General features: G+C 38.4%; 1 protein-coding gene across 1 annotated transcript in view; it reads right to left on the bottom strand.

Moving 5' to 3' along the window:
• The window catches only part of DCHS2 (dachsous cadherin-related 2), a 113,135-nt gene that overhangs the window by 21,004 nt on the left and 77,117 nt on the right, over positions 1 to 15,014 (bottom strand). The window contains exons 10-14 of the mRNA XM_054066045.1: positions 13,507 to 14,353; positions 12,357 to 12,596; positions 7,121 to 7,255; positions 6,664 to 6,873; positions 4,595 to 5,452 (exon numbers count right to left, since the gene is read on the bottom strand). Of these exons, the coding sequence (XP_053922020.1) occupies positions 4,595 to 5,452; positions 6,664 to 6,873; positions 7,121 to 7,255; positions 12,357 to 12,596; positions 13,507 to 14,353 (2,290 nt within the window). The remainder of the gene's footprint in view (positions 1 to 4,594; positions 5,453 to 6,663; positions 6,874 to 7,120; positions 7,256 to 12,356; positions 12,597 to 13,506; positions 14,354 to 15,014) is intronic.

The following is a 15,014-nucleotide window of genomic DNA, read 5'->3' as shown; positions in this document are numbered from 1 at the left end:
TATTTTTTTTAGGTAATAAAATGGGGCCTTATATTGCACTGTAAGTACAATAATCCATAGCATCCTCAGAGCAGTTAACAAAAAAATATTCAACATCCGAAGAACGTGTCTATTTATCTTCTAAGGCTGTCAGCACTCTTTTCTTTGCTTGCAGGTTTAAGAAGAAAAAACTACCATAAAAAAAGCAGGCAGCAGCATTTCTACTTGAATCCCTGTTTTTCAGGAGTTAGCAGGATCCTTAAATCCTGCTTTAGGTCCTCAAATCCTAATCTTTTACGGTTTATATTTTTCTTATTTTCATGGATTGTTTTCAAAATTATAACTTCTTTTTGGCAGAGAATGAATTTTTTCAGTTTCTGATACCTTTCATGGAAAATTACTCCTTCAAACAGTGAATTTTTATAGTTCATTGTCAAAAAAAAAATGATCGAACTCTGAGGTCTATTGTGACACAAACAGGGCCTATACAGGTATATAACAAATGGCAGTGCCTATTCATTTGAGCTTGCAATTTCAAGTACACAGGACTCAAATGCAGCTTCAAGCAGAGGTCATAAACGTAACACTTAAACACTTAAACTGTAAAAAACGAGGAGAAAATTAGCTTTCTGGCTGCAAAGCACACCGAAATAAGGATGAGATCAGCACTAAAGCTAAAGCAAGGAAGGAGGAACAACAGGATCACAGCAGAAAGCAGAGAGATTGGCTTGAAACGCCATGCAATCAAGTGATGGATTAATTAAGAGTATCAATGGAAGTGAAAAGTGATTTAAAATGTTTATATTTGGGGGTCTTTTCAGTTTAATCAGCAAACTGATTGCATTTGGAATTATCTCAAGTGCTTTAAATAGATCACATATCAAACTTTACATTATGCCCACTGAGTTGAAACTGAAGTATGACAGTATGGACTGTGTTTTCACACCTGACCAAGTCGACTCAAAACCTGTTGTTGTACTCTGAGTTTTGATGTAATGCATACACCAGAAATGAGCTACTGCATTACATATATAATTGTTTTCTTTTCTCTTCTGCAGTCATTATAGTAGTCTGCTTTTCCTTCTTTTGTCATCTAACCTTGGTTCATCTTTGTCATTATTTCTAGAGACCTCTTAATTGCTAATGAAAGGAAAAGCTAACTGAGCATAAAGAACAAGAGATGGCTTACAGAATAACAGGCAACATATTTTATATATGTTAATAAAAAAAGAGGAGTAACAAGTTTTACTGATGAATCTGTCTGCAGTGAAGTGCTATGCAAACAGCCATTCAAGTGAAAGCTTGCTGAATAATAAAGGTTTCTTACCCTCTTGAGACTGCAATAACTTGATTACTTATTGACCGGCTTCTAAGTGCCTGTTGTAATGCAGTTTATAACATTTAAAGACATTAAATATTCGATATTAAACAAAAAGTAGAAGAATGGGGTTTTCTGAAGGTCATTAAACTTGGAGGTCAAACACTTACAGAAAATCTGACCACAAGGACCAATTCCTCAGGCACTCATACAATTGACAAGATTAGACTAAATTAAAACTAAGGGCCCTTGGCTTTGGCTTTCATTGTTGATATTATTCAGATTTTTTAATTATTTTAAAAATAAACTTAGAGTTTTCCCACTCTACTTGTTAAGGCAGAAATAAAATCAGCAGGGAAAGGCACATTTATTAATACCAGTTCTACAAATAATCAGTATGTAATGTAAATCTCCCCTGAACTGAATACACTGCTACTATTCATACTTGTAAGGATCTTAGAATCACATATATCATGTAACCTAACTCCTATGAGACTTTTAATTATAATCATGCTTTTTTTCCCACTGAAATGTAAAATATTTTATATTTGCTTATTATTATATAAACAAGAAAATACTACAAACAGAGCCAAAACAGTATTAGTATTTGGTAAAGTCTCTCATACTCTTAAAAGAATTTGATCTTCTTAGCAAATAGACTTTTTATTAAATACACAAACTAAAATTTTGTGAGGAAACTTTCCTGTTTACCTTGAAGCTTTGCTAAATCCCCTTTAATCAAAACAACTTAAATTGAATTTTATTTATAGTTTCTATAGATTGATTGGGAGAACAATCTGACTATGGCATTCTGTTACCTCAGTCCCTTGGGGTACTTCTGTAATTTTCGGCTGTATTGTCTAGCCTGACCCATGAATGTAGCTACACTTAAAAAAATTTTGAATCAGATTAGTTTATCTATTGCTATAAAGCTCTAAATTTTTTTTTTCTTTAAACCAATAGTTGCTGCCTAACACAACCTCTTCCCTCTTACTATTTTTTCTTAACTAGAAAGAAATTTTAATGAAGGATTAATGCAGGTTAAGCCCATCTCTCCTGAAAAGAATGAAACACCAGGACCTTGACCTAACTCCTCTGGGAAGCCTGACAAACAGGTTCTCACAACGCTTTCTGAAAATACAAGCCTGGTGTAGCAAGAGAGAGGCAAAATTGAGAGCCCAGGGCTCCTCTCTTGATCTCTCTGCTTTCCAGACACTCAGGATCGAAGGTCCCCCTAGATCACTATAAGTGACTCTCAGCTGATGAATGAAAAGATAGAGAACAGAGGTTAACACCCATTGCTGTGACATCTGAACTGTATCTTCTGGAAGCAGCAATTGATTTCCGCAGGGCAGACTCTCCTTTGCAAGGTGACACATGATTAATTACTGTACGGTGTTGATGCCAGTTAAACAGGGTTTGGAGGCCTTTGGGTATCTGTGACTCTTATTCATAAAAAAAAAAGTAATTACATTTTAGGGGTCCCAAAACTACCTGTAAATCCTGGTCAAATTAATGGAATAGAAAGCATTTTTCAAATGTCAGGACAAATGTGTTTAGGGATTTATTTATTTAGCATTTGTGATAACAGCAATGAATAAAGCAGTGGTTTAAAAAAAATTAAAGAAGTTTAAATAACTTCTTAGCCCATAAGTTCCATACTCAGAATGATCAGTATAGACTGAAAGGGTAAAGCACCTCTGCCTGAGGAGACCTGGAACTACACCTTTCATGTTTCAGGAGAGTGTTTTACTACCAGGCTACTGCCTGCCTCACTCTTTTACTGTTGGAAGCCTTTCACTTCTTCCAAAATCCCATGTATTTTATGACAGATAGTGAGAGCACTAAAAGGATGCTCTAGCTTCATCACTCACCATAACTTCTTAGAAATCCCCTGCAAGGAAAACACTTAAGTCTCTTAATTAAAAAAAGAAAATGTTATTGCCCATTTTTTATTTTTTAATTGAAATATCAGTAAGAGTCACAGCATTATCTTTATCTTAAAATACACGGCTGAAAATTTGGGTTGTAGTCTCAAACAGGCACAGAGGAAGGAATGGCTTAGTAATCATAGCAGTAGTTACTCCATCAGCCATCTTCACCCTTAGTTCTCTATCCTGTTTGTAATTACTCAAGAATATTAACTAGCTGTCCAAAATTATTAACAAAATTATTTCTTTTTTACCAATTCCTAATCAAATATATAGGCTGTTATTTGAGATCTAAGAACTTACAAGTCTCAAGATACCCTTAGGATATAAAGGAATATTGCTTTCATTTTACTAAAGGAAATTTGAACCATGAATAGCATAAACAACTTGTTCAAGGTGAACCTCATGAGGCAGTGTTTGAATCAAGAATACAGTGCAGGTCAGATCCTTAAATATGTCTGGGCAATTGTACAGCAGGATTTCTGGGCAGAAAAATGTGAGAGACACTCCTTTCTGCCCCTCATTATGACAAACTTATCCTCTGAAGCAGGAAAAGGTACTTCTGATAACTAATTGGCAGGAGGAATAACCACAAATGTTCTCTGAATAATAAAAACTAGAGCAGAAATTCTCATCATTATACTGAACAAAAATAAATAAATCTATAAGCATTGTGTGATTTAAGCTGTACATCTATCGGCAGCATTCAACAGCACAGGCTCTGCCTACGGATGCACTGCAAAATCTGTCCAAGTGACAACATTTCACAGCCTCTGAACTTCTCACCCCTTCAGCCTCCTTACATTCAATTCTCCTTCCTCTGGAAGTCCAAAACTTCAGTAAAGTTTTAGAGTATCACTGATAGCTATTGCAGTTCATGAAGGGTTTTGCAAAACTAAAATTGTTGTGTTGCAACTGGTACACACCACTTATCTGAGCTTGTGAGTGTTGAAAACCAAACCAATGCGTAAACATTGTCCACTCATCATTACAGTCAGTTTGATTGAAGAGTGAACACTGATGCTCACGGTTTCCCAGGCTGAGGGTTGGAAACACACCACCTGCTACACAGACACCTTCTGTTTCATATGAACAACATTGCTGCACGTGGACAGCAAACTCAAACGCCAGATAATGCCTTCAACTAACAGACCATGTTTCTTTTTCATGCTGGTGCACTTGAAAAGAGCAGACAGGTACTTGCTACATCCACATTAACTTCTCCCTGCTGCTGCACAGGAAAAACGCTTCCTTCTACTATTTACGACAATTACCATGCCAAAATGAGGGAAGATTGGCCACCACAAGAACACAAATTGGGATTTGATGCCAACCACAACAACACAAATTGGGATTTGATGCCCACCTGTTACACTGTTCTCAGGTAAGCTTGCTTCATACAGGCTACGGCTAAAAGAAATCTCCTCCTCTTGTTCTTCTGTAAAGATAACGACGATAGCTGTGGCTGTTCGAGGTGAGATACCTTGATCTGAAGCTGTCACTAGTAGCTGGGTACTGAAGTCCTTGGAAGCCAAGGGCTCCTGAAGAGTGATGTCACCTGTCTTTGGGTCAATCTGAAATACAGTTTCTGCTGGCATCAAACTAAAAACAACAGCTCCGTTTGACCCCAGATCCATGTCCTCTGCTCTCACAGTGGCTATTGTCTCATTCACAGCAGTTTCAGCAGGCACAAAGGCCCTGATAGGATTCTGCAAAAAAACGGGATCACTGTCATTGACATCATCAACGTGCACGACAACACTGACAGTGGTGCTTCTTGGCAAATCAGTGCTACAATCACTTGCCACAGCCCTAAACGTATACTGAGATTTGGTCTCCCGGTCCAGTGCCTTTGTAGTAACTATAGATCCTGTTACACTGTCAACAGCAAATGCGCCAAAGGTGTCGTCAATGAGGGCATATGTAACTTCACCATTCGGTCCATCATCTTCATCAGAAGCAAAGAGGTCCAGGATGGCTGAGCCTTCCTCTAGGTCTTCTCTCACAGAGATTTGATACTGAGTCTTTGCAAACAGTGGGTTGTGGTCATTTTCATCTAAAACCATTAGATAGAGCTGTGCAGTGGAGCTTCTTGAGGGAATGCCTAGGTCATGGCATTCAATAACGAGAGTGAAATTGCTGACATCTTCTCTGTCTAAGCTACGAGTGACCAGCAGCTTTCCTGAAGTGTTATTTAGTGTGAAGTATCCTCCAACATTTCCACCTTTCAAACATATAAAAAATAAAATGATCAAAAAATTGCTTTTGAAAAAAGAACCCCTTGTGAACACCATTATTTTAATTGCAATTTTGCAATTGCTCATATAGCTACTGCACTCATGCATATGCTTTTGTATATTTTATTCCTCTTACGTGAATTAAAACCTGCATTTCATTTAAATCAGTGGGTGGCAATGACAGTAAATACAGAATGTCATATCAATTGATGGAGTGTCTATTTTGCCAGATGCATGTCTTTTTTCCTGAAGCAGCATACCTTGTAAAATCTGCAACTATGCCGCTGCACAAAGCTTAGTTAAAAATTTCAGTAACACATAATGCGTTGCTGACAATTATAATTACTTGCTCCTTGTTGTCTTCTACAAACCTGTCTCTTGGAAGTGAATAGTTGTACAAGGTCTCAATTTGAGGGTCATAGGGAGAGGCAGGTAAATATGAAGCAGTTGACAGAAAAGTCAGTGTTCTCAGTAACAGCGAATGGCATACATACTTCGTAACACGTAAAAAAAACCCCAAAGGTAATCAAATCAAAGATCATGAAAACCCAAGAAAACATAATGGAATTCATAACTGTTTCTTCAGAGAAAAATATGTTGGCTGCTACCACAGTAGCTATCTTGAGCTATTGCTGAGACCCAAAACCAAAAGTAAGAACAGCAAACTTGTATTTGTGCAAAGTTATTACAGGAGGCTTTGAACAGCTGTGGAGCTTATATTGGCATAGTGGACACAGCAAAAGTTTGGCAATATGAAAACCAAGTATGACATTACTAATTGCTCGGTGAAAGAAGCCCTCATGAAATAAAATTAAATAAATAAAATTAGATTAATTCTTGTACTTATTGGCAAAGGTATATTCACATTCAGAACTTCCACAACTATAATAAAATGGACAAAATTATGCCTTTGTGATTAATGCCTTCTTCCAGCACCTTGTTCCAGCATTTGGTCATTTTTTGTTTTTCTTTTCTGTGCTATTTCCAATCCAGAAAGCAGACTGAAAGCATGCCTGGAAGGTGCTTATTAATGCTGACAAAGGAGTGAAAGATCTATTTTTTTTCCACATGAAAGAAATATGTGGATAACATAGGAGCTAGGGAGGCCTGGCAAAATCAAGGCTAGTCTAAAAACTTGGATACTGGTGTTTATATACGTCCTGATCTGTACTAACAAAAGTGATGGCATGCAACTTACCAATTATTTTGTATCTCAGAGCTCCGTTATTTCCAGCATCCATATCTACAGCCCGGGTAACATAAACAACGGAAGGCTGTTGGTTCTCCGGAATACGGATCTCGGATGCAGGAAGAAGAAATGTAGGAGAGTGATCATTTTCATCTAGCACTTTGCAGATAACCGTCACCGTGCTCGACAGTGATGGAGTGCCACTATCTCGAACCAAAACTGTGATTAACAAAAAGAAATCAAATTTTATACAACGGTTGTGGATGCAACAACATGTGTTCCTTAATAATAGCAGAACAGGAGAATTATTTGTGCTATGCAAAAAGCATATGCTCTTCTGTACCTGAAGTCTTACCACTTCCACCTAATTCAGACAGCACGGAGAAAAGGTAATGCTGCTAAGAATCCCACATTCATTCTCACTTCCCATTTTACAGGCACTCATATAGCTGTTTCACACTGTTACCTTTAATACTGAAAATCTCCTGGGTTTCCCTGTCCAGTGATGCAGTTGTTATCAGTTCTCCACTGTCTGAGTTTATCTTGAACTTCTCATAACCAGTTCCTGGTAAGATCTCATACTGAAGCAAGGAATTAAGACCTTAAAAGAAAAAAATGGAAGTCTTAATAAGACACAGTCACTGCTCCTCACATTCAGGTCTGCAGATGTGTCTCCTTCTTCGCCCCCTCCCCTCCCAGGGAAACGGATTACGGCTGAAATTATTATTTTTAATTAAGTGAATAACTGCTTCTTCATTAACACAAAAGCCTTCTCCAGATGTTTCTTTGTGCCTAAGTTTTCAAGCCACTCAAAGTCACCACAGCAACATTTTTTGGCACTCGGGGCATGTTTCCAAACAAGCTGACATATCAACATGGTGCAAGATGACATAAACTTAGATTGTGGAATCCATGTATTTGTCTTCTGCTCTCCCAGAGAAAGCTAGTTTATTTCTCAACAGGATGTTGGGCAGGGCATTGGGCTGCTCTGGCAGCTCTGGTTCTCCACTTAAATTCGCTAGGAGACAATGCAAATATCTGTACAGTACAACGTTGGACAGTATACACATTTAAAGAAAACATCTCCTTCTTGGCATGCCCATCAGTTCTAAATATTCATAATACTGAGCAGGTGAGTGCTTAAGTTCCATCAGGACTCACAGGATAGCCATCTCCTAATTGTCTTCAACAGAAAAGCTTATTTGGTGGACGTTCCCACAGCACATCTCAGCCCTCATATACAGCTCCCAGTTGTAGACAACCTCTGAAATTATGCTGCTTGGTTTTATAAAGTCATGTAAGATTTCCAGAGGGGAAGGTTAAATATTTTCACTCCCTTAAAGTTTTTCTGAATGTCAATACCATTCAGTTCCTAAATAGATCTACGACTTGTATACAGTACAGGGATAAGAGTCTTCCTGTTTTTCTCTAGGAAACAGCAGGCTAAAATTGTACAAGCCTTTAAAAACCTTTCTTTCAAAGTTGCCCACCTGAGTTGAACAAGAAATGTGACTCTGCATTCTCACCTAATAGGATTGTAAAATAATTTCTTTCATGTTTCTTCTAGTTTCAACATTCTCCTGAGGAAAAGTATTATGTCATCCTCATCACACTCATATTTTTGACTTTAATTACTTTAATCTTACATTATACTTGAAGGGCTTGTACTATTGTGTGTGGGGGTTTGTTTGGCGTTTTGGTTTGGTTTCGTTTTGCAAATTTTTGTAGTATAGGGACAGTCAGCGCACCTGGAAAGCTACATCTCTCCTACTCATAATAAAACTGTTGTTTACAGTTAAACACTGCCTGCCTGTTCTCATCTGCCTCAATAGCAAAGAGGACAATCTGCACTTGAGTTGAAGGAGAAACACCAGTCTGAGAGAAGAAACAGAGCCTGCAGTTCTTAGCGTCCACGACTTCCCCTGTTTTCCTATGAATAGCTCTGCTAAATAGTTGACAATGCTACTGAAATTTGATTGAAAGAATTATTACTGTAAACGCATTCACATTTAAATTAAATCCATGGAGGGACATATTCGTACAAATAAATAGCAAAGGAAAATGAGGTACAAAAATTCTTCCAGCCTTCCATTAGAATGGAGAAAAATCACAGCAGTAAGGATAATCAAAGAGAGTACCTTGAAAATTTAAGGTAAGGTAATCAAACCCACCAGCTGATCTGCCCATATTAGACACCATTCAACTAAAGGTATTTGCAGCTCTGCCTCCATCTATCTATCCTTAATCACCAATATACTACAGATGGAAGAAAAGACACGTGACACTACAAAGCTGATATTAACTATTAACCTTTGGTCTCCTGCAACCGAACCGCTTTAAGTCATTGCATTCACTGAAAGATTTCACAATGGATATTATTTACAGACAGTGCTGAAAAATAATACGGGTATCATCCAAGTGGCTATTCACACTGTTGAAATTAAAACTTTTAACCCTTAAGGCACACAGATATGTAACACCTTGATTACACTCATTTCTGAAATACTTACTGCCTCCTTTCTCATATCCAACTGATAGGAGTGTACACCTAGCAGCAGGAGAGAGCTGCACACCCTGTCCAAGAGAGGACGACTCTCTTGGAATGTAATGACTCTACATATTTGCTTATCATGGCACAGCAGCTGACACATTAGCATTTGATCTAGCCCGTTAGTTAATTATTCAGTAGTCCTAGTCACACATTGGGGGCTGAAATTACAATCTGAAACGAGAAACAAGATATCCCTTCTGTTCATTATGAGTTGGAAGAGAAGGTAAGCCTCTTTCTTGCCACCGGCCGGTGGCAGGGGTCCCTTCCTCCACAGGCCAAAGGGCAGGGTGGATGCATGATATCTGAACTCCAGTCAGGGAAAAGCTTACGTCCCCTTTCCCACTCCCCTGCCACAGCATGGGCAGCCCCCACGCTCCCACAGCTTATTGGAAGCAGCAGCCACAGCATTACACTGTGCATATGTCTAGTGGCAATACTAGTGAGAAAGTAATGGGAACAAATGCCTCCACCTCAAATCTAGGCTCAAATTTTACCTTTATAATAGTAGTGTTAAGGCCACAATAATCCATGAATGTGACCAAAACAACATGTCTAGTGAGTGGCAGTAAGCCCTGTCTCATAACTCTAAGTCAGACACCCCCATCAACTTTCAGAGACTTTTCTTCTAAGGCTCCAGGCATAACTACTGAACTGCAGAGGTGCACTTCGGCTTAAAAACAGACCTTGACAAATGCTACTTCAGTTCACTCAGAGGTTCTGCTAAGACATATCTCAAGACAAAGCAGTGACCGATCTTAAATATGCTGCAGGTATATTTGTTTTCCTGCGCCTTTTTTTCCCCAGTATTTATTTGTATTACACGTCTTTAAACTTTGGGCTTTAAACTTTGACGTTGGGCTCTTAGATGTTGGCCTTGGGTTGGGTAAAGAGCTCCTACAGTTTAAGAGGACTTACAAGAAGTGTGGCAACATAGAGTTGCAGTAAGTGCAGCTCTTGTAATGTGCACGAAGGAGCTGGCTGAACAAGAAGCTTCATGGAAATCCACATGAAAGAAAATCGTAACAAACAAAAATTTCAGTAGTGATTTCCAAAAATAAAACCAGCCTTCAGAAGCTTGAGCCAAATACAAAGCAGGTGACAGCTGCTTGCTTTCCCTCTTCTCTTTGAAGAGAAGGAAGTATAAAGACAAATAAAAGAGAAAGCTGGTGATGGCTGCAATTATCAGTAAAAATGATATCTCGCTGTGGTCAGTCAGGGAACATAGAAAATGAAAAAAAAACCAAAAAAACAAACCTGTCATGGTAGGAAAGTCCTCCACTGAGACTATGCAAAGTATGCAAAGATTAGTGGGATGTGAACTGCAATTTGAAGAGTGAATAAATATGAAGTAAAAACTGTGATGTAGAATATAAAGAACATCACAAGAGGAGTCATTCAAAAATTGTATTCCAAAAACATAAGAAAAGTGAATAGCATTATATTTACATGACTCCTATATAAATCCTATTTTCTTACACTATGAGCATCACTTCAGTATTTGTTTGGAACAATATTGTTACACGCACATGACGCGGGGCTAAATCAGGCAAAGAGAAAGAAGGACTGTGGTTACTGGAAAATATATTTTAATAAAAAAAAAAAAAAAAAAGCTGGAAGGAACCTTCAGCCACAACATTACTCCAGCCCAAAGTGTCTGCACAGGCAGGCGCACGCTGTGCCACCCAGTACACTTGGAATGTCCTTCCCCTCTATCCTGCCAAGCCAACCCTGCTCCATTCTCTAAATAGTTCCCAAAATTTCACTTCTGCTGTATTTCCCACAAGACGTGCAACAAATAAATATAAGGGATGGAGAAAGGAGGGAGAGGAATTCAAACAAATATCTACTTCTTTTCTCTACGATCTTGCAACTTCTTACTTCAAGTATTGCCTTTTTTTTTTTTTTTTAATAGTGTGATCCACAAAAGAGAGAGAATACTTGGAAAAGTGAGGTACAGAGGTAGACTGTAATGCTGCTCAGCTGCCAAAGACTTTCACAGACAGGGCTACCCACCCATTCCCAGTTTCTAAATACTTTACATACTTGTAGGGAAATGTCTCTTCTATATAATACTTCTATTGAGCCCACATCAGCCTTCTGTAATCAATATGTGCTCTATATTAAAATGATAAATCTTACTGAATATGGAAAATTATTTTACCAACAAAATCTATTGTTTAATCATAGAATGGTTAATCTATTTTTTCGATTACACAACCTTAAACATTCTAAAGATGCACAGAAAGTGAATCCATAGCAAAACAAGTAATTTACTGACAACCTTTGGGCCAGTTGCAGCATTGTTGTAATATTTAATTATCTTTCCAGGTTTTATCTTTACTGCAGTCTACAGACACTGCGTAACTCCTTCATGTTACACCAACTATATGCATTTTGTGTGACATTACTAAAGATTCTCTCCCGTATGCAAATTACCTGTAACATCATATGCATTTTAGATATTTCAAATGAGCAGGTAGATGAAGATCTGGAGGGAATTTTTTTTCACTTGGCAAAGACTCTCCCATGTTTAGTCCTGTCATGTTATTCAATGAGCATATGAACCATCCCTTCTTGCTCATCTTTTCTGTGTGTGTTTGAAAAGCAACGCATTAACGCTCTTACCCACGGAAAATACTATTTGAAATCCAGAGCGGCTTCCACGATAACTTCACAGCAACTAACTGGAAAATCTTGGATGACAGTGCCACCCTCTGGTCAGAAAAGATTAGTTCATATTTGTTACAGAACCAGGACCCTTCTCTGGTGAACTGTTTTTAAAAGATTCAAAATGCTCTGATTCAGAGCAACAAGGAGCTCAAATATTAACTTTAACTGAGTCGAACGTTGTCTGCTGATTTATAATCAGAGCTTGGTGGTTATCTTCACATGAAAGCTACAGTAGGCTGAGTCACCCTGCATCATGCAAATGCACGTTTTACATTTAAGCTGAAACTATCCCGGTGCACAACTCAGAATATCTCCGAGCCCTGAATAAAATTCGAGGGTTGGAACAAAACCCCACGTTTTGTAACTCATACACTACCTTGGGAAAAGCGCAATAGCTCTATATGGAATCACAGCAGGTAACAAGATTTGATCCGTCTATTATGGTCCATAATGAAAATAATAACAAAAGGACATAAATTACCTGCATCTCTGTCCACAGCTTCCACCTTTATTACAACCTCCCCCGGATCTTGGTTTTCACAAACTGCAGTCTCATAAAGTTGCTTCAAAAATACTGGAGTCTCATCATTCACATCAACAACAACGATGGTTAGGACCTGTGTGGCGGAGAGAGCTGGACTGCCATCGTCACAAGCCATGACTGTCAAACTGTAGCGCTCCTGAATCTCACGATCCAGAAGCTGCGCTGTAGTTAGGAGTCCTATTATAAAGACAGATGATATTAAAAAACATACTGGTCCAGGTTAGGATTCCAGGTATTGCCGCACTCACAGCTTCAATGTAGCACCACCATGCATGCTGTGCCACTGCTGCAGAACTTCTGGACTTTGGAGTCAAATATTACTTGTGATTACCTTTATAGTGTTAATTGGCTCAGAAATATTCATTTTCACATGGAGAGAAATCGGGATCCATGGAATATTCAAGCGAAGTTCAGAGATTCCTTTTTATTTAACTTTGGGCTTAACTTTTTAACTTTAATTAACTTAAATATTTGTGTTCTTTTGCACATAAGTCATACAATTAGGAGCTCTACAAATCAGTGTAATCTGTATCGCATAATGCATTCAAAATAAGAACCAGAAAATATTGCAACTGTTAGGGTGAGATTTGCATTTGTGTGCAGATGGTATAATAGTTACGGAACTCATTTGGGAACCAGAGAATTTCAGAATAAGATTCATCAGCACTTTGAACCTCCACTTAACGTGTTCCACCCACAGTGTAATGCACATTCCTTGATTTGATTTTGCCTTTCCTCATGTTTACATATATGTGTGTGCATGTGCTTTAAGTATGTATCATGCAAAAAATCAGAATAAAGTATTCCACTGCACATACTTTCTTCCCACATTCCTTAATGTGCTATTGGAAAGTACTCCAGTACATGTGTCAAGTAGAAATTTTTGAGCTGAGTCTCACTGAGCTTCCCGACTGCATGTACTACGTCATGCTTGTGTGACGCTATGCTGAAGGTAACTAACTCCGAGAACAGTAAATCACCTGAGGAGAATACCACAGTAATGTGGTATTTCAGTATTACATTGTATGCACTCCCAAATATTACCATGACGAACACAGCATAAGAAATCCTACAGAAATTACAGTACCTGTGATTTTATCCAATACAAACGCTTTGTTTTCATTGCCTGAAAGAATGTGGTACGTAACTTGTCCATTTCTTCCCTCATCAGGATCCTTGGCAGTTATGTGGTGTACAAGAAAGCCCACCTCCACATCCTCCATGACATAGGAAAGAGGCAAAGATGTAAAACTGGGACTATTGTCATTGATATCTAAAATAACAACTTTCACAGCCAGAGAATCACGCCTCCGATCAGTCAGATTTATTGCCTGGTCTGACGCAGACACTGTAAGGATCACAAAGCGAGTAATCTCCCTGTCTAGTGGAAAAGCTGTGGTCAAGGCGCCACACGAAGGGTGAACATGAAATGGATTTTCACCCATGTTACTCATTTCTAAGGAATACTGTATTTTGCTGTTCAGAAAACTGCCATCTCCATCTTTTGCATTGAATGTGTAAACCACAGTGCCAACAGGTACATTTTCCTCTACGCCTATCACTACAAAGTCATCTTGAAAATACGGAGCATGATCATTCTGATCTTCTACATCAATACTTAGGAAGATAGTACTATTCTCTGGAGGTTTATTATTATAATCCTTTATAATAACTTGCAAAAGGAAGTGTGAAGTTGTTTCATAGTCAAGTCCCTTGGAAAGAAAAAGGTCTCCTGTCAAGCTATCTATTTCAAAATGAACATCATCATCATCATCATCTTCAACAATACTGAAATGTAGCTTCCTGTTAGTTGTTAAGTGATTTTCAGGCCACTTCAGAGAATTCAACGCTTGTGCAGGCTTAAAATTTTCAGGTACAACAAAGTGCTTGAAATCTTGGGAGAAGATGGATGTCCCCCTGGGAAGTGGGATTACCTGCAACAAAAGCACAAGAGTGAAATATTTTCCCCTTGTTATTACTAACAGTGCAATGAAAATGGTTTTCCTTAATTGAGGCTTTAATAATTTGTTATTTGTGACTGTATTTATCCTAATTACGCCTCAAAGCCAGAAAACAAACAACATGCTCTGTAAGAGTTCGAATAGTCCTTGGCCAGTGATTCCATAACTCTTATCTTTCGTTCCCACATTAAAAAAAGGGAGAAGACAGTCTCTCACCCCTTGAATCACAGAGGTCCAAAACCAGACAACTTGAACACTGCTGTCTCTGCCCCTATTCTGAAGCATTTCAAATGCCCCTCTGCATAGGAGAGCATCACAGGAACAGATGCGACAAAGAAAACACATTATACAGTTTGACAAACACAAGCAGATAAATGGTTTTTTTGAGGGTTGTTTATGTCATTACAGGGTTTCATTCCTTATGGATTGCTCCAGTGTTCCAAGTTAATGTTTTAAAATCAAAGAATCTCTTTAACTGTGGGAAGTGCATTTGCCTTGTCTTCATTGAAGCAGTTTTTTTCCAAGCTATCCAAAATTAAACATCTTCTGTGTGACATGAAAATAGCAGCCTTGGTGACATTTAACTAGGATAAAGCAGCACACAGGCAGCCAGGACCAAGCAGCCCCAGTGTGG

Source organism: Cuculus canorus, chromosome 4 (assembly GCF_017976375.1).
Source record: "Cuculus canorus isolate bCucCan1 chromosome 4, bCucCan1.pri, whole genome shotgun sequence".
NCBI lineage: Eukaryota > Metazoa > Chordata > Aves > Cuculiformes > Cuculidae > Cuculus > Cuculus canorus.
This window is presented reverse-complemented; position numbering and strand designations above follow the sequence as displayed.